This window comes from Hyla sarda, chromosome 8 (assembly GCF_029499605.1).
Source record: "Hyla sarda isolate aHylSar1 chromosome 8, aHylSar1.hap1, whole genome shotgun sequence".
In the NCBI taxonomy this organism is placed as follows: domain Eukaryota; kingdom Metazoa; phylum Chordata; class Amphibia; order Anura; family Hylidae; genus Hyla; species Hyla sarda.
In genome coordinates this window covers 230931055-230956949 of record NC_079196.1, presented here as the reverse complement: position 1 = coordinate 230956949, position 25895 = coordinate 230931055, and the positions used below count along the sequence as shown (strand labels likewise).

The 25895-nt window shown below is 48.9% G+C and overlaps 1 protein-coding gene across 4 annotated transcripts in view; it reads right to left on the bottom strand.

Annotated features, from left to right (window-relative positions):
* Positions 1–25895, bottom strand: part of LOC130284955 (RING finger protein 112-like) — a 228822-nt gene that overhangs the window by 48371 nt on the left and 154556 nt on the right. For all 4 annotated transcript variants that reach the window (XM_056535938.1, XM_056535939.1, XM_056535940.1 and 1 more), the window contains 2 exons: positions 14218–14292; positions 13464–13670 (listed from right to left, as the gene is read on the bottom strand). In XM_056535938.1, coding sequence (XP_056391913.1) covers positions 13464–13670; positions 14218–14292 — 282 coding nt within the window. The remainder of the gene's footprint in view (positions 1–13463; positions 13671–14217; positions 14293–25895) is intronic.

Genomic DNA, 25895 nt, shown 5'->3' with positions numbered 1-25895 from the left:
CCCCCATAATACCCCTGCACCTCTTGTCACCCCCATAACCTCCCCTGCACCTCTCATCACCCCATAACCCCCTGCACCTTTTATCACCACCATAACCCTCTGCACCTCTTATCATCCCCATAACCCCCCTGCACCTCTCATCCCCCCATAACCCCCCTGCACCTCTCATCACCCCCATAACCCCCCCTGCACCTCTCATCACCCCCACAACCCCTTGCCCATTTTATCACCCCCATAACACCCCCCTGCATCTCTTTTCACCCCATAACACCCCCCTGCACCTTTTATCACCCCCATAACCCCCCCTGCACCTCTTATCACCCCCATAACCCACCCTGCACCTTTTATCACCCCCATAACAGCCCCCTGCACTTTTTATCACCCCCATAACAGCCCCCTGCACCTCTCATCACCCCCATAACACCCCCTGCGCCTCTCATCACCCCCATAACCCCCTGCAGATCTCATCACCTCCATAACCCCCCTTGCACCTCTTATCACCCCCATAACACCCCCCTGCTCCTCTTATCACTCCCATAACCCCCTACACCTCTCATCACCTCGATAACCCCCTGCACCTCTCATCACCCCCATACCCCCTGCACCTCTCATCACCCCCATAACCCCCTGCACATCTCATCACCTCCATAACCCCCCCTGCACCTCTCATCACCTCTATAACCCCCCCCCCCCCCCGCACCTCTTATCACCCCCATAACACCCCTGCACCTTTTATTACCCTCATAACTCCCCTGGACCTCTCTTCACCACCATAACCCCTCCCCCACAACTCTTATCACCCCTGCACCTTTTATCACCTCAATAACACCTCTCTGCATCTCTTATCACCCTCATAACAACCCCTGCATCTCTTTTCACCCCCATAACACCCCCCTGCACCTCCTATCACCCTCATAACACCCCATGACACTTTTTATCTCCCCTATAACCCCCCTGCAACTTTTATCACCCCCATAACACCCTCTGCACCTGTTATCACCCCCATAACACACCCTGCACCTTTTATCACCCCATAACCCCCATTTCACCTCTTATTACCCTCATAACACCCCCTGAATCTCTTATCACCCCCATACCCCCCCTGCATCTCTTATCACCCCCATAACACTCCCCTGCACATCCTCATCCTCCACCGTGTCCTCGGCCTCAACTGCACGGACAAGTCTCAGTGCCCGTTCATCATACCATGTGTGCAGGGTACGGCGATGTCACGCTGTTCTTCATATGATTTGCCTTGGGGAATGGAGTCACACAGGGGTGAAACTGCTAAAATTAATTCATAAAGAAATCGGAGCATGGCTTACTCCACGAAAACTGGAAATTGGAACCATGATGACTGAAAACGGGAAGAACAGCTTGTCTGCGCTGCGACAAGGAAGGCTGAGCCATGCGCTCTGCATGGCACACATGTTCAATCTGGTTGTTAAGCAGTTCCTGAAGTATTCCCCTAACAATGGGAATGAAACTTTGCAGGCACTTTAGCCACTCATACACTGCAAAGCACACCCTTCTTAAGCTGCAGCGTCAGAACGGTATCCCCCAACATAGTCTGATTTGCAACGTGCCCACTCGTTGGAATTCCACCCTCCATATGTTGGACCGACTTTACGAACAGAGAAAAGCCATCACCCATTTTTTGATGATCCAAGCGGATAGGGATACTCCCCTGTGTAACTTCAATGTCAACCAGTGGTAGCTCATACGTGACACTTGCCGTTTGCTCAGGCCCTTTGAGGAAATCACATTGTTAGTCAGTCGCCAGGATTACGGGATGAACAACATCATTACACTGCTTCTTTTTCTACAACACGTGATGGAAACGATGGTTGGTAAGGGCATGGGAGACATGGCACTTACATCTCACGCACGAATGAGTCCTGTGGGGGCTGAACTAGAGGAGGAGGAGGTGGAGGGGCACAGTGGAGCGGAGTTTAGGTTTCGCAAGATGGGCGGTTTATCTAGTCATCTGACAGGAGAGGAGGAGCATGAGCAGCCAGAAGAGCTAGAGGGTTATGAGTAAGGCGAGACAGAGGACTCAGACACACCATGGCAGTATGCAGGGGAGATGGAGGCAGGGAGTTCCTCCGAGTCACTTGCACAAATGGCACGATGCATGCTCACTTGCTTGTATAGTGACCACTGAATTGTCACCATTCGGCAGCAGGATGACTGACTCTCCCCCTTATTGGACCCTCGCTACCACCAAAAAATGGGGGCCTTTTTTACACCCACTGAGAGGGAGGACAAATTGACCTAGTAAAGATACATCCTATGTAGTCGGTTGGTCGATGCCTATCAGCGCCATAGTCCATTCTCTCGCAGGTCTGACTCGGGGGGGCCCTCTGCGCACACTTTCCACTGCCATGGCTGCTGGGAGGGGAAGGGTGGCGGGAGCAATACCAGCTCCATCAGCAGCAGCCCAAGTCTACAGTCACTGTTGAGTACCTTTCTTCACTCACATAGTGAAGCAAATCATCAGCAGCAGGTAGACATGGAGCAGAACCTGAACCAGCAGGTGGAAGCATACCTTGACATGGTCATGCCAACAAACCTTGAATACCCACTGGACTTTTAGGCAGCCAAACTTGATTTGTGGCCGCAGCTAGCAAAGCTGTCCTGCCAGGCCAGTAGTGTGCCATCAGAGTGGGTGTTTAGTGCAGCGGGGGCCATAGTCACTCCAAGCAGAACTCGTCCGTCCATGAAAAATGTGGAGAGACTGACCTTTGTGAAGATGAATCAGGCATGGATCAGCCAGGATTTTGACCCACCAATGCCTGATTCATCAGAGTAGATTGGCTATGGTGCTACATCAACACTTCATAAATATGGATAGTGCCAAACAGATTTTAGGCGCTTATCCCCAATTACAAACATTCCTTCGCATTAGACCTTTTTTTGTCACGGGTACTGGTATTGCCACCCACCTCACCACTCTGTCACCGGGTCACTGTCAGGACTTCTGATGCTGCTGCTGCCACCTCCAGACTGTCTCCTTCTGCCACCATATGTTCTCCTCATGCTGCCACAAACTCCAGGCTGTGTCATTCAGCCACTATATGGTCTTCTCAGGCTTCAGCCACCTCAAGGCTGTGTCTTTCAGCGACTATATGTTCTCCTCATGCTGCCGCCAACTCCAGGCTTTGTCTTTCTGCCACTATATGATCTCCTTATGCTTCAGCCACCTCAGAGGCTGTGTCATTAAGCCACTATGTGATCTCCTTGTGCTTCTGCCTACTCCAGGCTGTGTCATTGGGCAACTATATGGTCTCCTCATGCTGACAACACCTCCACACTGTGTCATTCAGCACCATATGGTCTCCCTGCTGCCACATACAGACGCTTTGTGGCAGTGATTCTATTAATGATGCCTGTAATCTGCATGTCATACTGAATAACAGTATTATTTCACTAACCCAGCACACTCCCTATGTGTGTTAGGACAAGGCAAAGTGTTCTACAGCCCTACTGAGTCTCTCTGTAGGTCAGAGATAAAAGTTTTTAACAGTGATTTGCAGCAAATAAATTCTGATCGAAACAAATTTTGGGGGATAATTCGGCGAATTGGCCGAATCAAATTTTTCAAAAGTTTGCTTATCTCTAATCGTCAGACCACAATATTCTCCTCATAAAGAACCCTATTTCTGGTTTTACAGACCAACCCCTTTTAGATTGCCACAGACTACCACAAGTCTATGGGGTAAAAGGGTTGGATTTGGCGTCCGGCTGGGGCTGAGTTACATCTCGTGATCGCAGCCGGTCTCCGAAAAAGATCTTTTGACATTTCTGGGCAACATGATAGTGAAAACTTAAAAGAGTACTCTGGCTATAAACATATTATCCCATATTCATAAGATATCTGATTGTGGAGGTCCCGCTGCTGTGGATCCCTGCTATCTCAAGGCTGGCAGCGGGGTCCGGAACACAGAAGCTTGGAGCTTCCATGTTCGTAATGTAACACCACACCCCCTCCATTCTTGTCTATGAGAGGGGGCATGACGTAGCCGGCATGCCTTCTCCCATAGATATCCTTGCACAGATGACCGGGGTGCTGCACCGGAGATGGTGGGGTCCCCATTAGCGGGACCCCTGTGATCAGACATCATATCCCCCTATCCGAAGGATAGGGTATAAGATGTGTGTCAATGGGGTACTCCTTTAAATGATAGTAACACCATTAATTTACCAAGGCTGTCTTGATTTTTGTGAGTCTCAAAGTGGTTGGGAACAGTTATAGATGACCTCAGTGGCTCGTACCACAATTTTTCAGCCACCTTGGATATTCTAAAATAGAATCGGCATCCAAATCTGAAATAAAACTTCAAAGATTCACTATTGTGGGAGACAGTGTTCGCTGTGCTTGACCAGTAACACTATATTTTAATAGTTATGTTTTAGTTTTTTTGCAGTTTAGACTTTTTTTTATTTGAAAAATGGAATAAAAGGCAATGTTTAAATGTTTCTTTTTTTACATTTTCTGTCTTTATATTCTTATTTTTAATTTCTGTTTTCTTTATTACATGTTTAGTCCCAATGGGGTACTTGAACTTAATTGCTTATATTGTACTGTAGTAATTATGCATTGCAGTGTACAGTCAGTGTAATAGGAACACAGTCATGGTAGGCTTGGAGGTCTTAAGAAGGATCATGGCTGCAATGACAACTAAATGGTACCCCACAAGGGGTTGGGGGAGTTAGTTGGTATCTTTTTGGAGTGGTGAAGATACTGGTACAAGTCTTATAACCCCCTAGATGCTACAGTCACTATTGACCGTGACATCTGGGAGGGTTAAAGGGAGGGTTATTTAGGAGGAGGAGGGTTATTTAGAGTTGCATTTAATTTGCCTTTAATTTTTAAGAATCTGCCCTGTGTCTTCTGTAGCTACTATGTACAGTATTACAGCAGAGTGTAAAACTACTGTGTCCTCTTCTGTGTCATTTCAGTCAGTCGGGCCCCTGATGGATCAGTGTGTGGCCCATCTCTTTCTTCTCCTGAATGCTCATCTACTACATGCACCAAAATGTGTATGTTTAAAATTGTCATCTTCTGACTCCTATAACTTTTAAATTGTTTGGTATACGGGGCTATATGAGGGTTAATTATTTTGCACGGTGATCTGTATTTTTTTATTGGTATCTTTGGTATTTTTGTTTTGAAGGGACTTTTTAATCAATTTTAATAAATTTTATGGTATATGAAGTGATTATGTGAAATGCACAATTTTGAACTTTGGTATTTTTTACGTATATGCCATTGACCGTGCGGTTTAAGTTACTTAATTAAAAAAAAATAATAATCTTTATTATATATTCCACAGTGTACAAAACAGCATGTTATCAATACATTATAATACATGCTTTTCCTTTATACCCCCTCCCTTACAAAAAAAAAAACATTTCACCAACCAATAATCCCTCTTACTGCTTTTATTTTTGCGTATACTCACTGATATTTCTAACCATTGCAATCCAACTCTGTATATCTGGTGTTATTGGGGACATCCAATTTCTAATTATCATCAGACTAGAAAAAACAGTGATACTAATTTTCTTTTCTCACTTCCAACCAGATTTATCCTAGAGTCTTCTCCAAGGATCACAACCACCATGTTTGCCTCTATCCTATAATTCCAAATTTCCCATATTCGATCAAATACTCCCTTCCAATGGTTTTGGAATATTAACACACCCCCACAAAATATGAAGAAAGAAGAGCGTTTAAGTCCACATCTCGGGCATTTCTATCATTGTTTTTCCTCATTATATATATATATATATATATATATATATATATATATATATATATATATATACAAGAAATACATTTGTGGTCGTGGCTTAGATGGAACACATACTGATCAACGTATGTTCTAGCAACCTACCCTACGGTCTGAGGTGTGCCAAAACCGTAAAGCGTGGGCACGCCTATAGAGGGCAAAAGACAACGTGTTTAGGTAAAGTATTTATTTAGACAGTAAGCAGTTACAAAGCCAAATACGTAAACACATGAGCCACCTCGACATGCGGGTTGGGAATGTACCTGGCATAACAGAACGACTTTCACCTACCCATGGCCTTGATTAAGTGTGCGGGCACTTTCTGCTGGGAAGGAGCTGAGGCTGCCCCCATGCGAAACAAATGACCTGAAATGAGCTTAGGGCAATGCCCTAATGCAGCAACTAGAGTGCGGACTTCCTGAACGAAGCAGGAGGAGGACAGCGGCCGCTGACCCACCGGGAGTAGCGGACTGGTAGCAGAGGCGTGTGTGGTGGCAACTAGGAGGGCGTCCAAAACTGTCACCAGGCACCACTTGTGCCCGGTGGGAAAGAAGGTGACCTGAACCTCATTCCGTGACGTCTTGGTGGAGGTGAGTGTGAGGACCCTGGTGTGACCCCTGCTGGACAACTGTCCTCTGACCAACCCTGTCCCTGTGTGGGAGGAGTGTGTGAACTCCCCGTGTCATAGGAACCCATAGAAGCCCATGTAAATGGCAGCTTTAATGACTAGGCTAAGAAGGAAACCGAAAGGGGAGGAGTCCAACATATCGGACATGCCCCTAAACAGCTCTCCTGAGACAGGAACCCTGGTGGGCACCTTAGCAGGTGCCACATTGCTGATGCCCTTCAGTATGGCCTTGATAGGATGGGCCGCAAACACTGAGGGAGTACCTGGGTGCTGCATGGCCATAAAATGTTGAACCCCTGCCAAATACCCCTTGATGGTGCTGTGAGACAGTGCCAAGGTAGAGTGGCAAAAAGCAACTAAGCTAAGTAGGGAAGGGATGTAACCGGTATTGTCCTCTGGGTGTGCAGCCAGAAACTGCTGATAAGCGTTCCAAGCCACCTGGTAACGACATTTGGTGCTGGCTGAGAGGGAACTGGTGATGAGATTATTGGCCAGGCGTCTGAACCGAGTTAGCCCATCACCAGTACCTGGGGGGTTACTGGCGTGCCAACTGGATCCGCCCCTGGTGACACCTGGAAGAAAAGAGCTGTGTTAGTCCGTGAGAAAGCATCAGCTGCAATGTTGCATGAACCCTCAATAAAAGTGGCAGTGAACTGAAAGTTGTAACGCAAGGACAGCCACACCAACCTCCTGAGAAACCTCATGACCTGTGAGGACTTGGACCTACCCTTTGTGACCAGTTTGCGAGACCAGCCCTGCCCCCACACCTGAGCTGCCACCCCTATGGGGAAAATTTCAAATAAGGCCGAGCACATAGCAAAGCCCGGGATCTGACTGACCTGCTGCGGCCAACGATCGGCCACCCAGTGAACACCAAAAATAGCAGCGAACCCGATTAAAGAGGACGCATCGGTGAACACCCTGGGCGACCAGTCGTATGCCACTGGAACAAAAAAAAACATGCCATTCCAGGATTCTAGAAACTGCTGCCACACCAGAAGATCCTCTACCGCCTCATGACCTACCTGAAAGAGGCTGTCCTGGCAGGGTGCTGCTGACAGCAGAGCCAGCAGCCTGGAGACAAAAGCCCGAACCTTCATGGCAAATGCCAGAATGTCCAGTAGACTCTGCAACTCTACCCTCGTAGTAACTTGGGACCGGGTGAACTTACCTATCACCGTCCTGATCCTATCCAACTTCTCCTGGGGCAACCTAGCTTCCATCTTGGCCCCGTCCAACACTACCCCTAGAAATATCAGACAATTGACAGGATCCTCCACTTTCTTAGGAGAAACCGGAACCCCTAGAGACTGGAAAAGCTGCAGACCCTCAGCTAACTGACATGGAACAACCCCTGGTGGCTCAATTAGCAGAAAGTCATCTAGGTGGTGGAGTACATGTCTGCAGCCCACCACCCGCTCGAGAACCCAGTTAAGGGCTATAGCCAGCTGGTCGAAGAGCCAAGGACTACTCTTCGAACCGAAGGTGAGCCTGACTGCGAAGTAGTACTTGTCCTCCCATTTGATGCCATACCACTGCCACAGGTCCGGTTTCACTGGAAGGAGCTTGGAGGCATCTGCAATGTCGATTTTTTACAAAAACACCCCCGGCCCTAACTGGATGATCATTTGTATCGCCTGGTCGATAGAAGCGTACTTCATACCAAACTCTTCGGAGGGAATCAGAGAGTTGAGGCTCGGGACTAGGGAAGAATGAGGCGCTGACAAGTCATAAATGAGATGCCTTTTATTGGAGAATTTTCCAACCACAATGCCAATCGGGCTGACTCTGCACGCCTCAAATGGTGGAATGATGAATGGTCCGATGATGAACCCCTTGTCCACCTCCAATTGAAGCAGTTCCGACACTGCCTGTGGATCATTGGAGGCAGAGTGCAGGTTGTCACACTCGTGAGTGGACTGGGGTAGGGCCACCAAGCCTGTATGGAAGCCCTGACGGAAGCCATCCAGGAGCCACCTCACCCATCCTTGGTCTGGATGTGCCTCCAGAACCCTACCCAGAGCCGAGACCCGGAACACGCCTAGTCACGCCTGGGAGAATTTCTGAGGGCACACTGCTCTCGGATGGGCTCAGTAGCAGTTGAAGCACACATGCAACAGTCTGCACTGGTTGTAGTTGCATGTGGAAATGTTAAATTTGTTGCATATTTGATTCCGTCCTAGGAACCGAATTGGCCTCCCCATCTTGCCCACACTAGGCATGCTCTTGGGGCCTGCTGCTGCCATCGAGCCAGAACTTCTACCCACCGGGGCCTCCTTGGGGTCGAGGTCGCACCAAGCCGCCGTGTGGGAGACTGACACGTGGAGCAAGCCGGCACCTTCAAGCCGGCGAAGTGTTGGCAAAACAATTCGATGTCCACTTTGGCCCAGTCGGTAGTGTAGTTAAACTGAGCCGCTTTGGCCGAGAAAGACTTGTGAAAGTCATAGAAAGCTGAACCGCCAAACCTGTAACCCAGGTCGGTCACATTCAACAGGTAGGCGTCCAACTCCTCTCTCCTGTCTGGACTGACAGTGCAGATCACATCTCAGAACATGCAAAACCAATAACAAACTCCGGAATGGTAAGCTTCCGGCTGAGTCTGGTGTCCTTGCTCTTAAACATCACCGACAGTTCCCCGCAGGATACCAACCGGGTTTCGGTGACATCATTGGTGGCGATGAGCAAGGACGCCAAGTTGACATCACGGCCCTCCAAAATGTCCTTCCTAAGGGCAGGACTGATGTAGTGCGCCTGACTGACCCTCGGGGGCTCGAGCATCCCACCTGAGGTGCTAGCCTGAGGATCATGTGCCAGGGGCACCAGCTGGAAACTGGGACCCGGGACCGATTGGACAGGAGCCAGGAACGTGGCGGCCGCCGCGGCCTGTACAGCCTGAGCTTTGTCCCTGTCCATGGAGTCCAGTCTGGCCTATAACCCCGAGACCACATTCAGGACCGAGTTCATCATGTCATGCAGCTGCGTGACCGGGTTGTCCTCAGCAGTTGTGCCTCCATAGTCCTGACTGGAGCCGGCCTCAGGTTCAGCCCTGAGCAATTTATAGAGCTCCGCCTTTCTGGTGGAGGCCGGGTATGCCACCCCCTTTTTGCGGAGCTCATGGACGCATGATGGTCCCGTTGCGGTACGCCCGACCGCTACCCCTGTCAGAGCCTCTGACGGGAGTCTCTGGCAGAGACCTGGCCTCCTCAATGTCAGACGCATGAGACATGTTGGCACCACCTGTCTGGGCCAATAAGATTGGGTATCGGTGGAGAAGGAAAAACATCATGAATAACCCTGAGCAACAGGAATCAACCCCCCCCCCCCCCCCATCAAGCACCATACGCACCTGAAAACAACCAAGCTATTGCTGGGGAAACTGAAGGCACTGCAAGCGACCTCTGAGTAGAGAAAATAGTATAATGGCATCGTATCCTGTGACCAACTGACCCCTCCCTGTCACCAGGAGAGGGAGTAGAAACCAGCCGGTGCGAACCCGCCCGCGCCCTGAGAGTGAGTTGCTGCACTGGCCTTGTGCCCCCCAAGCCCCACCTGCATGGCACCGTGAAAGAACAAACTAGACCCAGTGACGGGCCCTGACAACGGGGTGACCCTTATCCTAGGGAACCCTGACGCTAAAGCAGCGAGGAGCTGAGAATCTCCGAGGGCAGAATGTCTGAGGGACACCATACTGTATATCGCACCTGCACTGCAAGTTCTGCTGCCGGAAGCGGCTGCACCGCTGAAACACCTGGACCACTGAAGCAACTAAACGAAGAGACAAAACGGAATTAATAAGGAAACAACGTATGAGGACCCTACACTAGGTGCATACCCGGTGTATGAGAGCGAGAGTAGGCCACCACACACGCTACTGCTCTGAGGACTGGAGAGAAGCAACCTGACCTGGACCAACCTGAAGAGGAGTCAATGGACAAACACACCGTGAAATTGCTCTGAGGACTTGTCAGTAACAACTAACTATGAAACATGCCTAGACCGCTCTGAAGAATTGTCAGTATTCGTCGAAAGCGTGGTATTGCTCTGAAGACGTGTCAGTAACAATCGGCCATGCCTACACCCTAGACTAACCTGAAGACGTGTCGGTAGGCAGTCATAGCGTAATTGCTCTGAAGACATGTCAGTAACAATCAGGAGTGTGAACGTACCTAGACTGCTCTGAAGACGTGTCAATAGTCAGTCATGCGTAAAGGTTGCTCTGAAGACGTGTCAGTAACAATCGGGAGTGTGGACGTACCTAGACTGCTCTGAAGACATGTCAGTAGACAGTCGCATGCGTAACGTTGCTCTTAGGACGAGTCAGTAACAACTAGGACTACAATAAGGGCCTAGACCGCTCTGAAGACGTGTCAGTAGTCAGGCAAACTGGTGAAAGTTGCCCTGAAGATGTGTCAGTAAAAACATAACCGGCCAGTATACCCCACCCATAAATCTCTGCGTACGTGTGTTTTTTTTTTTATATGTACACACATATATTTTTTTTTAAACCGGCAACTGCTACCAAATTGCGGAGCTAGGTTCAGGCCAGGAGCTACCTATACTGAACCACCCACCCAGCGAGTGCACTACACACAGAGTAACCATTACACTACACACCATCTGTAAGCAGGAGTTGACACAAAGTAACTAGGATATAACAAGCAAATAAACGTGTATAATACTGAACGACCGTACACCACATGCCCGCCCCCAGGCCTGTTAACCCCTGGGGTGACCACCATGGCTCTGAGGAAGCACGGTGTTGGTGCCAACTGAGCCAGGAGCATCCAAACAGGTGATTTAGGCAGAAAAGGGGTTAATTGGCAGGGGAAAATGACCCCCAGCCGGCTGCACTGCACCGTGCAGCAGTGCAGTACCAGCAGACACTGCAGCAGTATGCCCTGAGAAGGAATTTTTTAGAGCACTCCATGCAGCAGGAGTGCTGGCCAACAGAGGGTAAACCTCTGAGCACAGCACAGCAACATCGGCAGCGCCCCAAGCTCACACTGAGTGGCGCGAGCCGCTGCCTGCCCTCCCCTAAAGCCAAGCCCTCCGCAGAGAAAACCGGCCTTAAAGAACCGCCTCCCCTGCAAGGGACACGACCGCCGGGTGTAGACACGCCCTGAGCGGCGTCCCCGCTACACAGCTATGCTGCGCTGGCCACTCCTGAATCGGCAGCGAGACACACCACGAAGCGGAGCGCACCGAGAGGTACGTGGGAAACCAAGCACGAGGCCCCGTGAGTACCCGCACCTATCCCCGGAGGCCCCCTCCCCGTCCTGATGTGACACGTAGCGTGCCCCCCCCCGCTGCTACAAGCGAGTAAAGCCCGCAATGGGGGAGACACTGATCACAACAGAACTGGGCACAATTAGGTGTGAAATGAGAGGGATGTGACAAGAGCAGGAACCCCTTGGGCACAGCGGCTGGAACAGCGGCCAGTGACATGTAGACAACATAGCAGGGCCGAGACGGCACTTACCTGACAAAACGCCGGAGCTGGCAGGAACAAAACTCACGGAGGAACACACGGACACACATACACGTGGAACAGCACCAGGAACGTATGAGCTAACTGCAGTGTATACACTGAACAACGCCACATACGCCTTTCACACAATGCCACATATGCCCTGATTGCTGCAGGAGGGGGGTATTTATAGGAGACCGCCCCCTCCCATAAATACAGCCCAAGGGCTTAACACTTCTGATTTATTTCACCTTCTTGTAGTTTCTTAATTACTCTTGTACATTCAATTATTGTTATGGTTGACTTTAAACTTATATAATCCAGCCACATACTATGTTCCAGATTATATCTTACTTTTATTTCATTCCACTCTTTGAATTTCCCTTTATTCCATATGTCACTTATCAACTTACATTCAGACTTATATAACCTATTCATATTTTCAGATACACCTAATCCCTTTAACTTTACGTCATACCAGATGGGTGCCAGATCCAAAACCCCTTCGATTCCGCTTTAAACATTCTCCATTTCTTTCAAATACTCCCTGCTATTGGATTGTTCTTCTTTTCCCTTCCTGCTACCTGTCCTGATTCCAGAACCTGAAAAATATCTTCATTATTCCCTTTACTTTTCATTTCGTAAGCACATCCGGGATTCAGTCCCTCCTTTGGCTCTTAGTTGGCATAAAAAGTCAATATTTATCTGCGTCCTTTTCCTACCCCACATTAGTGTATTAAAATAGCAATTATTTTACTAACTTTAAATTTTGATAGTTTGGACATTTGCGCACACGGCGATACCACATATGTTTATTTTTAATTACATTATTTTATTTTTTTATTGGGAAATGGGGGTGAATCAAACTTTTATTAGGGGAGGGGCTTATTTACATTTATTAACTTTTTCTTTTTACACTTTTTACTTTTTGTTAGTCCCTACAGGGGGCTGTACCATGCAATCTTTGGATTTCGTACACTGTTCATTGTTGAGCTTTGGCTCAGCATTGATCATTGTCATCCTTGCTCTGCTGCTCCAGCCTGCCATGGCTGGCTGGGAACAGCAGAGGACCGATTGGACAGCGAGGAGGTAGGTAAGGGCCCTCCCGCCATCCTCTCAGCTGATCGGGACATTGCAATTTCATCATGATGGTCCCTATGAGCTTTTCCGGGATCATTTTACTATTTTTCATTTTAGACGCTGCAATCAGCTTTGATCGCAGAGTTTAAAGCGTTAATGCTGGGCATTAGCCCAATCGGTGATGCCCGGCATTAACCCTGGGTCCTGGCTGCTGATAGCAGTCAGGACCCACCAGGTTTTGAAGCATGCTAAGTTCGTGAGCACGCTTATACCCGGGTAATGGGACCAGGGTGTACAGGTATGGCCTGCATACTTAAGTACTGGGACACAAGGGTGTACCCATACGCCCTGCATCCTGAATGGGTTAAGCACACAGCAGCATAGAGTGCATTTTAATACATAGAAGCTACAGAAGATAAATGGATCGAACTCATAATACAATTTATTTATTATTGTCCTTAGTCTTTTAACTCACTAAGAAGCCCAAAATTACCTTGAACTTTATAGAGTATTTAAGGCAAAATGTTTCTTGTTTCTCTTCTAGTTCATATTGTAGAACATCTACAAGACGCCTCTTCTCTTCCTCAGAGTCGGTCAGAAGGAGGTCTCCATATTCAGCCAGGAGTGAGATGATCTTAGCCTCAATGTCCGACCTCAGTGCAGATGGTTTTATCATAAATCCTTCACATAGCAAGGAACGCTGTGAGGTGGGAAGACAAAGAAAAGATTCCAAAGTAACAATAACATCCTACGACCCTCACTATAGGATACAGAGAAATATCATGTACAGCTGACCAGATTATAAACACCAGAGAACATTACACAATTTACACCTCATTTATTTAGGAAAAGGAATTGGGGAGACATTGTACACTGGAGAGGTAAAGACTATAAGGTCATACACTCTCCTAAAGTGTCACATAAGAATTCTGGATCCCCGGCCTTATGCCCCAACTAATACCAGAAGTCTAATGTTTATCAGTAATGTGGAGAAGGAGGCAGTGATGGGTGAATGTCCTGCCACCTCTGTCTGACTTCAGAGCATGTCCACCTATGTATACAGGGTGATGGTGGAGGAGCTGGTGATGACCATACATGACTCTGCTGTGCTCTAGGATTGGTGTGTGCAGGGTCTGCGTGCTTTATGTGTCTGACATTTCTAAGGAACTAACGTAAAATGTAACCAAAGCAAATGTAGAAGAAATATGAAAGTATAGTGAATCCTGAGTAATTGTTGTTGCTCTTACCTTTTCCTCCATAAAGTCCTCCAGACGGCTGTTGATTATATCCTTGTTTCTTCGGTTTTCCTCGTCACACCTCCACTGTAGGAATACAAGAATAATATAATGTCAGGAGCAACACAAATTCCTCAAAATCTTCTATGGACTCAAAGATTTGGGGTATTGGTTTGGGTAATGCAGCCAAAATGGCGGCTACTATTAAAATAGATTAAGTACACATGTTAATAGGAGTTAGTGCAGTGAAGGCCATTTGAAAAACCATTGTGTAGATGAGTTCTGCAGGGACTGGAGGGCCACCATACCTTGTGTACGTACCAAAAAGAGTGGCAAGGAACACTGGGAAGGCAAGGTCGTATGACCCTTAATCACATGCAGGATACAGCCTATCAGCAGCCAGTCACCCTTGTGATGTCACAGCCCTATATAATTGGCAGCCATTTTGTGGCTGCTCATTTCATGCCATACACTGCAGAGGGATAGGACGGACTGCGAGTGTGTGTGTTACACAGAGAAGCTGATCCCAGCAGCGTTTGAACTCTAAGTCACATCAGCATTCTGGTGGACAGAGAGCAGTGCTTTTTCTCACTGAACATGATTTTTATTTATTTCTATTGACCACCCAGTCACTTTCTTCAGCACAGAGAGGGGCAGATAGCTTTTTGTTACCTCATACATTTCAACAAACTGCCTCAACTTCATGAACCTTAGCAGAAGAGGCAGGAATGATTTTTCAGTGCTCAGAAATCATCTGCTGCTTATACTGGTATGTAGACGGTATAATAACCAGCAGTCCATTCCTAATACTATTTGACAGAGTGCAATTTAGGGTTTAATACACAGCTTTTTTTTTGTGCTGTAGCACTGTTGTGTACTGCTGGTGTTGTGCAAAGATAAGTTTTGTTAGCGTACTGTAGTGCATTTTTCTGCCGTCATAAGTGCATACCACATACCTAGTGAACTATATTTTACATGTTAATCTGTCGTGGGTCTACATACTGTGAAAGTCCAGGAAAAGTAATCACCGGCTGGTGTTTTACATAAATACATAATTTTAAGCGTACTGTAGCACTTTTTCTGCCCTCATATGTGCATACCACATACATACATCTAAGAAGTGTACTATTTTGTACCTGTTAATTAGAGATGTCGCGAACATAAAATTTTCTGTTCGCGAACGGCGAACGCGAATTACCGCAAATGTTTGCAAACGGGAGAACCGGACAAACCGCCATAGACTTCAATAGGCAGGCAAATTTTAAAACTCACAGGGACTCTTTCTGGCCACAATAGTGATGGAAACATTGTTTCAAGGGGACTAACACCTGGACTGTGGCGTGCTGGAGTGGGATCCATGGCTAAACTTCCATGGAAAATTACGTAGTTGATGCAGAGTCAGGTTTTAATCCATAAAGGGCATAAATCACATAAAATTCCTAAATTGTTTGGAATAACGTGCTTTAAAACATCAGGTATTATGTAGTATCGATCAGGTAGTGTAAGGGTTACGCCCGCTTCGCAGTGACAGACCAAACTCCCCGTTTAACACACCGCAAACAACCACAAACAGTCCATTTGCACAACCGCAAACTCCCCATTTGCACAAGGTTGGATACCAAGCTAGCCATGTCTCGTTCCTTGTCCTCACTGATGTCATTGAAGGTCTCTTCCGCCACCCAGCCACGTACAACACCAAGGGTCCCCAAAAGGGGACAACAAGCCCCCTGGGACGCCTGCTGTGTTTGGTCTTCCACCTCTTCAAAGCCACCTTCCTCCTCTGACTCCTCTTCTTCAGACTCCTCTCTCTGCGTTACTATAAGGTGTGTTAAGTAGCAGTAGAACCGGGAGATGGAAAAAGATGCTTGGTCGGACCTCCTAGTTCAAATTTGGGGGACTGCGCGTGCAATCTAATGTGCCACCAGATAGGAGTGGTGTGTTAAGTAGTACTATTCTTATCAGTTTAATCCCTGTTACGTCCCCTATCAGGCAACGTGTACATGGCATCGATTTTAGATTTTAGGAACTGGGAGATGGAAAATGATGCTTGGTCAGACCTCAGTGTCCTATGTTTCTTTTGATAGGGCGGTTGCCCTGGTTCGGAGGGCTGGTGTTGGGGCCCTTATGGCAAAATTGGATGTGGAGTCTGCTTTTCGTTTGTTGCCGGTTCACCCGGAGTGTTATCATCTGTTGGGTTGTAGGATGGATGGGCAATTTTATTATGACGTTTGCCTGCCCGTGGGTTGTTCCATTTCGTGTCACTACTGTGAAATTTTCAGTACATTTTTTGAGTGAGTGATCCGTTATGATACGGGCAGTGCATCCATCATCCGTTATCTGGAAGATTTTTTGTTTGTGGCCCCCGCGGGTTCCTCCAGGTGCCAGTTTCTTTTGGATACTTTTCGTTTTTTCATGCAGAGGTTTGGTGTCTCCTTGTCTGCTGACAAGACGGAGGGGCCCTACACTGTCATTTCTTTTTTGGGAATAGAGATCAACTCGGTGGAGATGGTTTTTCGGTTGCCGTCTGATAAGCTGGGGTATTTGTTGCAGTTGGTGGAGAGTTTTTGCGTAGTTCACAAGGTGACTTTGTGACAACTGCAGGTTCTTTTAGGTCATTTGGTGTTTGCCTGTCGGGTCATGCCCATGGGCCGTGTTCTTTCAAGGCGGCTATCTCTGGCTACGAAGGGCATGTCTCAGCCCGGTCATCATGTCGTATTTCTCAGCAGATGCGTTCTGATATTTTGGTGTGGAGAGAGTTTCTCAGACGTTATAATGGGCACACCTGCTGGCAGGCGGCGGAATTGTTTAATGTTGAGCTCCATTTGTTTCTGGATGCTGCTGGTTCCCTTGGTTTTTTGAAGGGAGCTGGTGTGCGGAGGCGTGGCCTCCTGAGTGGATAGACAATGGTTTATGTAGAAATCTTACGCTTCTTGAGTCGTTCCCGTTTGTGGTGGCGGTTGAGTTATGGGGGAACGTTTGGAGTCTGTCTGTATGTAAGAAGTGGTATGAAAGTCAGTGTGAACGATGCCATAGTGTGTGATGATTCTGAGGATGTGGAGTCACTGTGGGTAGAATTGCAAAAGGAGGGAAATACTGAAAAAATAATATTTGGTGTAATCTACAGACCCCCTAATATCACTGAAGAGATAGAAGGTCGGCTGCATAAAAAAAATAGAGAGGGCTGCCCGGGCCGGTACAGTGGTAATAATGGGAGATTTTAGCTATCCAGATATAGATTGGGGTCCGGGGGTTGGCTAAAACTTCAAAGGGGCGACAATTCCTAAATTTATTGCAGGATAATTTTATGGGGCAGTTTGTGGAGGACCCAACAAGAAGTGATGCATTGTTGGATCTGATCATTTCCAACAACGCAGAGCTGGTTGGTAATGTAACTGTGCGGGAAAACCTTGGGAATAGCGACCACAATATAGTTACTTTTCACTTAAAATGTAGAAAACAAAGACAGACGGGGAAGGCAAAAACATATAACTTTAAAAAGGCAAATTTCCCTGGGCTGAGATCTGCACTACAGGACATAGACTGGGGGGAGGTGTTCTCAAATACTGATAAGGAAGGTAAATGGGACATCTTTAAATCAACTTTAAATAACTATACAGCTAAATATATATCAAAGGGGAACAAATATAAACCATTAAAACTAAATCCTACATGGCTGACAAATGATGTTAAAAGAGCAATAAACAGCAAAAAAATAGCCTTCAAAAAATTCAAATCTGATGGGTCAGCTATAACATTTAAACAGTACAAAGAGCTTAATAAAATCTGTAAAAATGTAATAAAAACAGCAAAAAGGTGGCCAAAGAAAGCAAAACTAATCCTAAATATTTTTTTAGATATATAAATGCAAAAAAAACAAGGACAGAGCATGTAGAACCCCTTAATCATAATAATGGGGAGGTTGTCACGGGCGATCAAGAGATGGCGGAGCTACTGAATGGGTTCTATAGTTCTGTATATACTAGGGAAGAAGGAGCTGACATTGGCCAGGTCAGTGCTGGTAACACATCATGTATAGGTCAGTGCTGGTAACACATCATGTACAGGTCAGTGCTGGTAACACATCATGTATAGGTCAGTGCTGGTAACACATCATGTACAGGTCAGTGCTGGTAACACATCATGTACAGGTCAGTGCTGGTAACACATCATGTACAGGTCAGTGCTGGTAACACATCATGTACAGGTCAGTGCTGGTAACACATCATGTACAGGTCAGTGCTGGTAACACATCATGTAATGTACTGAACTGGTGTTACGCCGAGCGCTCCGGGTCCCCGCTCCTCCCCGGAGCGCTCGCAGCGTTCTCTTATTCACAGCGCCCCGGTCAGACCTGCTGACCAGGTGCGCTGCGATATTGCTCCCAGCCGGGATGCGATTCGCGATGCGGGACGCGCCCGCTCGCGATGCGCATCTCAGCTCCCGTACCTGACCCGTTCCCCGTCTGTGTTGTCCCGGCGCGCGCGGCCCCGCTCCTTAGGGCGCGCGCGCGCCGGGTCTCTGCGATTTAAAGGGCCACTGCGCCACTGATTGGCGCAGCAGGCCTAATCAGTATCCTCACCTGTGCACTCCCTACTTATACCTCACTTCCCCTGCACTCCCTCGCCGGATCTTGTTGCCATCGTGCCAGTGAAAGCGTTTCCTTGTGTGTTCCTAGCCTGTGTTCCAGACCTCCTGCCGTTGCCCCTGACTACGATCCTTGCTGCCTGCCCTGACCTTCTGCTACGTCCGACCTTGCTCTTGTCTACTCCCTTGTACCGCGCTTATCTCAGCAGTCAGAGAGGTTGAGCCGTTGCCGGTGGATACGACCTGGTTGCTACCGCCGCTGCAAGACCATCCTGCTTTGCGGCGGGCTCTGGTGAATACCAGTAGCAACTTAGAACCGGTCCACCGACACGGTCCACGCCAATCCCTCTCTGGCACAGAGGATCCACCTCCAGCCAGCCGAATCGTGACAGTAGATCCGGCCATGGATCCCGCTGAGGTCCCGCTGCCAGTTGTCGCCGACCTCACCACAGTTGTCGCCCAGCAGTCGCAACAGATAGCGCAACAAGGCCACCAGCTGTCTCAACTGACCGTGATGCTACAGCAGCTACTACCACAGCTTCAGCAATCATCTCCTCCGCCAGCTCCTGCACCTCCTCCGCAGCGAGTGGCCGCTTCCAGCCTCCGATTATCTTTGCCGGATAAATTTGATGGGGACTCGAAGTTTTGCCGTGGTTTTCTTTCGCAGTGTTCCCTGCATTTGGAGAAGATGTCGGACCAGTTTCCAACTGAAAGGTCAAAGGTGGCTTTCGTAGTCAGCCTTCTGTCTGGGAAAGCCCTGTCGTGGGCCACACCGCTCTGGGACCGCAATGATCCTGTCACTGCCTCTGTACACTCATTCTTCACGGAGATTCGAAGTGTCTTTGAGGAACCTGCCCGAGCCTCTTCTGCCGAGACTGCCCTGCTGAACCTGGTCCAGGGTAATTCTTCTGTTGGCGAGTACGCCATCCAATTCCGTACTCTCGCCTCCGAATTGTCCTGGAATAACGAGGCCCTCTGCGCGACCTTTAACCCCTTCCCGCAGAATGGCATATATAAACGCCGGGTTGTGCAGTGCGTTCGCGCATCCCGGCGTTTATAAATGACATTCAGTTAACCCGGCGATGCGCAGCATCGCACGGGTTAACTGGCAGAAGTCACGCTGTTTCCAGCAGGGGACAACTTCTGCTTCACCCCCCAGGACCATCCATTGATGGTCCTGGTCAGCGATCACTGTGATTGGTCCCTGTGGACCAATCACAGTGATCTGGGGTGAAAGTTCAGATCCCCCGCACTGCCCACCCCTGGAAGTCGGGCAGAATGGGGGACGACGGCTGCAGGGGCTCGCGGGGACCTGCGGCATAGGGGGGGAACACGTGGGGACCGGCGGACTTACCTGGAGCAGCGGCGGGACCGAGGAGCAGCGGCAGGACCGGCCACGTGGACGAGCAGCGACGGGACCGGCAGGTAAGTATGTAGTCCTCAGAGGCAGCAGTGAAGATCTTCACTGCTGCTTCTAGAAGTCTGAAAACTACTTTGGCTGTCTGGGCATGCTGGGAGTTGTAGTTTTGCAACATCCGGAGGGCCCCAGTTTGGAGACCATTGTATAATGGTCTCCAATCTGTGCTCTTCCAGCTGTTGCAAAACTACAACTCCCAGTATGCACTGACTGTCCAGGCATGCTGGGAGTTTTAGTTCAGCAACATCTGGCCCTTCAGATGTTGCCGAACTACAACTCCCAGCATGCCCTTCAGCTGTCTGGGCATGCTGGGAGTTGTAGTTTTGCAACAACTGGAGACACACTGGTTGGGAAACATTGTCTGTTTCTAACTCAGTGTTTCCTAACCTGTGTGCCTCCAGCTGTTGCAAAACTATAACTCCCAGCATGCACTAACAGACCATGCATGCTGGGAGTTGTGGTTTTGCAACAGCTGGTGCACCCCCCCCCCCCCCCCCCCACGTGAATGTACAGGGTACATTCACATGGGCGAGGCTTTTACAGTGGGTTTCTCGCATCTTGAGATGCAGCAAATTTTGCGCTGGGAAACTCGCTGTAATCCCCCGCCCATGTGACTGTACCCTAAAAACACTACACTACACTAACACAAAATAAAAGAAAAAGTTAAAAACACTACATATACACATACCCCTACACAGCCCCCCTCCCCCAATAAGAACGTCCGGTACACCACTGTTTCCAAAGCAGAGCCTCCAGCTGTTGAAAAACAACAACTCCCAGTATTGCCGGACAGCCACTGACTGTCCAGGCATGCTGGGAGTTTTGCAACAGCTGGAGGCACCCTGTTTGGGAATCACTGGCGTAGAATACCCCTATGTCCACCCCTATGCAAATCCCTAATTTAGGCCTCAAATGCACATGGCGCTCTCACTTTGGAGCCCTGTCGTATTTCAGGGCAACAGTTTAGGGCGACATATGGGGTATCGCTGTACTCGGGAGAAATTGCCTTACAAGGTTTGGGGGGCTTTTTCTTCTTTAACCCTTCATGAAAAGGAAATGTTGGGGTCTACACCAGAATGTTAGTGTAAAAAATTTTAATTTTTTACACTAACATGCTGATGTTGCCCTATACTTTACATTTTCACAAGAGGTAAAAGGGAAAAAAGCCCCCCAAAATTTGTAACGCAATTTCTCCCGACTACAGAGATACCCCATATGTGAGCGCAAAGTGCTCTGGGGGCGCACAACAAGGCCCAGAAGGGAGAGCGCACCATGTACATTTGAGGTGATTTGCACAGGGGTGGCTGATTGTTACAGCGGTTTTGACAAACGCAAAAAAAATAAAACCCCACATGTGACCCCATTTCGGAAACGACACCCCTCACGGAATGTAATGAGGGGTGCAGTGAGAATTTACTCCTCACAGGTGTCTGACGGATCTTTGGAACATTTGTAATATACATTTTCCTTACAAGCAGAGAGCTTCAAAGTTAGAAAAATGCAAAATTTTCAAATTTTTCATCAAATTTTAGGATTTTTCACAAGGAAAGAATGCAAGTTACCACAAAAATTTACCACCATGTTAAAGTAGAATATGTCACGAAAAAACAATCTCGGAATCAGAATAAAGAATCACTTTATTAATGTTTAAAGTGACAGTGGTCAGATTTGCAAAAAACGCTCTGGTCCTTAAGGCCAAAATGGGCTTGGTCCTGAAGGGGTTAAAAAAGGCCTATCCAGTAACATTAAAGATGTGCTGGCCGCACGAGAAATTCCTGCTAACCTGCATGAACTTATTCATCTTGCCACCCGCATTGACATGCGTTTTTCCGAAAGGCGTCAGGAGCTCCGCCAGGATATGGACTTTGTTTGCACGAGGCGGTTTCTCTCCCCGGCTCCTCTCTCCTTTGGTCCTCTGCAATCCGTTCCTGTGCCTCCCGCCGTGGAGGCTATGCAAGTTGACCGGTCTCGCTTGACACCTCAAGAGAGGACACGACGCCACATGGAGAACCTTTGCCTGTACTATGCCGGTACCGAACATTTCTTGAAGGATTGTCCTATCCGTCCTCCCCGCCTGGAAAGACGTACGCTGACTCCGCACAAAGGTGAGACAGCTCTTGATGTGAACTCTGCTTCTCCACGCCTTACTGTGCCTGTGCGGATATCTTCTTCTACCTTCTCCTTCTCTGCTATGGCCTTCTTGGATTCCGGATCTGCAGGAAATTTTATTTTGGCCTCTCTCATCAACAGGTTCAACATCCCGGTGACCAGTCTCGCCAGACCCCTCTACATCAACTCTGTTAATAATGGAAGATTGGACTGTACCGTTGTTACGCCGAGCGCTCCGGGTCCCCGCTCCTCCCCGGAGCGCTCGCTACACTCCTCTCACTGCAGCGCTCCGGTCGGTTCCACGGACCCGGGGCGCTGCGATACCGCCTCTGGCCGGGATGCGATTCGCGATGCGGGTAGCGCCCGCTCGCGATGCGCACCCCGGCTCCCGTACCTGACTCGCTCTCCGTCAGTTCTGTCCCGGCGCGCGCGGCCCCGCTCCCTAGGGCGCGCGCGCGCCGGGTCTTTGCGATTTAAAGGGCCACTGCGCCGCTGATTGGCGCAGTGGTTCCAATTAGTGTTTACACCTGTGCACTTCCCTATATCACCTCACTTCCCCTTCACTCCCTCGCCGGATCTTGTTGCCTTAGTGCCAGTGAAAGCGTTTCCTTGTGTGTTCCTAGCCTGTGTTCCAGACCTCCTGCCGTTGCCCCTGACTACGATCCTTGCTGCCTGCCCCGACCTTCTGCTACGTCCGACCTTGCTTCTGTCTACTCCCTTGTACCGCGCCTATCTTCAGCAGCCAGAGAGGTTGAGCCGTTGCTAGGGGATACGACCTGGTCACTACCGCCGCAGCAAGACCATCCCGCTTTGCGGCGGGCTCTGGTGAAAACCAGTAGTGACTTAGAACCGATCCTCTAGCACGGTCCACGCCAATCCCTCTCTGGCACAGAGGATCCACTACCTGCCAGCCGGCATTGTGACCGTAGATCCGGCCATGGATCCCGCTGAAGTTCCTCTGCCAGTTGTCGCTGACCTCACCACGGTGGTCGCCCAGCAGTCACAACAGATTGCGCAACAAGGCCAACAGCTGTCTCAACTGACTGTTATGCTACAACAGTTACTACCACAGCTCCAGCAACCATCTCCTCCGCCAGCTCCTGTACCTCCTCCGCAGCGAGTGGCCGCTTCTGGACTACGACTATCCTTGCCGGATAAATTTGATGGGGACTCTAAGCTTTGCCGTGGCTTCCTTTCCCAATGTTCATTACACTTGGAGATGATGTCGGACCAGTTCCCCACTGAAAGGTCTAAGGTGGCTTTCGTAGTCAGCCTGCTGTCTGGAAAAGCCCTGGCTTGGGCCACACCGCTCTGGGACCGCAATGACCCCGTCACTGCCTCTGTACACTCCTTCTTCTCGGAAATTCGAAGTGTCTTTGAGGAACCTGCCCGAGCCTCTTCTGCTGAGACTGCCCTGTTGAACCTGGTCCAGGGTAATTCTTCCGTTGGCGAGTATGCCGTACAATTCCGTACTCTTGCTTCTGAATTATCCTGGAACAATGAGGCCCTCTGCGCGACCTTTAAAAAAGGCCTATCCAGCAACATTAAAGATGTTCTGGCCGCACGAGAAATGCCTGCTAATCTTCATGAACTTATTCACCTAGCCACTCGCATTGACATGCGTTTTTCCGAAAGGCGTCAGGAGCTCCGCCAAGATATGGACTCTGTTCGCACGAGGCGTTTCTTCTCCTCGGCTCCTCTCTCCTCTGGTTCCCTGCAATCTGTTCCTGTGCCTCCCGCCGTGGAGGCTATGCAGGTCGACCGGTCTCGCCTGACATCTCAAGAGAGGACACGACGCCGCATGGAGAACCTCTGCCTGTACTGTGCTAGTACCGAACACTTCCTGAGGGATTGTCCTATCCGCCCTCCCCGCCTGGAAAGACGTACCCTGACTCCGCACAAAGGTGAGACAATCCTTGATGTCCACTCTGCTTCTCCACGTCTTACTGTGCCTGTGCGGATGTCTGCCTCTGCCTTCTCCTTCTCTTCTGTGGCCTTCTTGGACTCTGGATCTGCAGGAAATTTTATTTTGGCCTCTCTCGTCAACAGGTTCAACATCCCAGTGACCAGTCTCACCAGACCCCTTTACATCAATTGTATAAACAATGAAAGATTGGACTGTTCCATACGTTTCCGCACGGAGCCCCTTCTAATGAGCATCGGATCTCATCACGAGAGGATTGAACTTTTGGTCCTCCCCAATTGCACCTCGGAAATTCTCCTTGGACTTCCCTGGCTTCAACTTCATTCCCCAACCCTGGATTGGTCCACTGGGGAGATCAAGAGTTGGGGGCCCTCTTGTTCCAAGGACTGTCTAAAACCGGTTCCCAGTAACCCTTGCCGTAACTCTGTGCTTCCTCCAGTAACCGGTCTCCCTAAGGCCTATATGGACTTCGCGGATGTTTTCTGCAAAAAACAAGCGGAGACTCTACCTCCTCACAGGCCTTATGATTGTCCTATCGACCTCCTCCCGGGCACTACTCCACCCCGGGGCAGAATTTATCCTCTCTCTGCCCCAGAGACTCTTGCCATGTCTGAATACGTCCAGGAGAATCTAAAAAAGGGCTTTATCCGTAAATCCTCCTCTCCTGCCGGAGCCGGATTTTTCTTTGTGTCCAAAAAAGATGGCTCTCTACGTCCTTGCATTGACTACCGCGGACTTAATAAAATCACGGTTAAGAACCGCTACCCCTTACCCCTCATCTCTGAACTCTTTGATCGCCTCCAAGGTGCCCACATCTTTACTAAATTGGACTTAAGAGGCGCCTATAACCTCATCCGCATCAGAGAGGGGGATGAGTGGAAAACAGCATTTAACACCAGAGATGGACACTTTGAGTATCTGGTCATGCCCTTTGGCCTGTGCAACGCCCCTGCTGTCTTCCAAGACTTTGTTAATGAAATTTTTCGTGATCTGTTATACTCCTGTGTTGTTGTATATCTTGATGATATCCTAATTTTTTCGGCCAATCTAGAAGAACACCGCCAGCATGTCCGTATGGTTCTTCAGAGACTTCGTGACAATCAACTCTATGCTAAAATTGAGAAATGTCTGTTTGAATGCCAATCTCTTCCTTTTCTAGGATACTTGGTCTCTGGCCAGGGACTACAAATGGATCCAGATAAACTCTCTGCCGTCTTAGATTGGCCACGCCCCTCCGGACTCCGTGCCATCCAACGTTTTTTGGGGTTCGCCAATTATTACAGGCAATTTATTCCACATTTTTCTACCATTGTGGCTCCTATTGTGGCTTTAACCAAAAAAAATGCCGATCCCAAGTCTTGGCCTCCTCAAGCGGAAGACGCCTTTAAACGACTCAAGTCTGCCTTCTCTTCGGCTCCCGTGCTCTCCAGACCTGACCCATCTAAACCCTTCCTATTGGAGGTTGATGCCTCCTCAGTGGGAGCTGGAGCTGTCCTTCTACAAAAAAACTCTTCCGGACATGCTGTTACTTGTGGGTTTTTTTCTAGGACCTTCTCTCCGGCGGAGAGGAACTACTCCATCGGGGATCGAGAGCTTCTAGCCATTAAATTAGCACTTGAGGAATGGAGGCATCTGCTGGAGGGATCAAGATTTCCA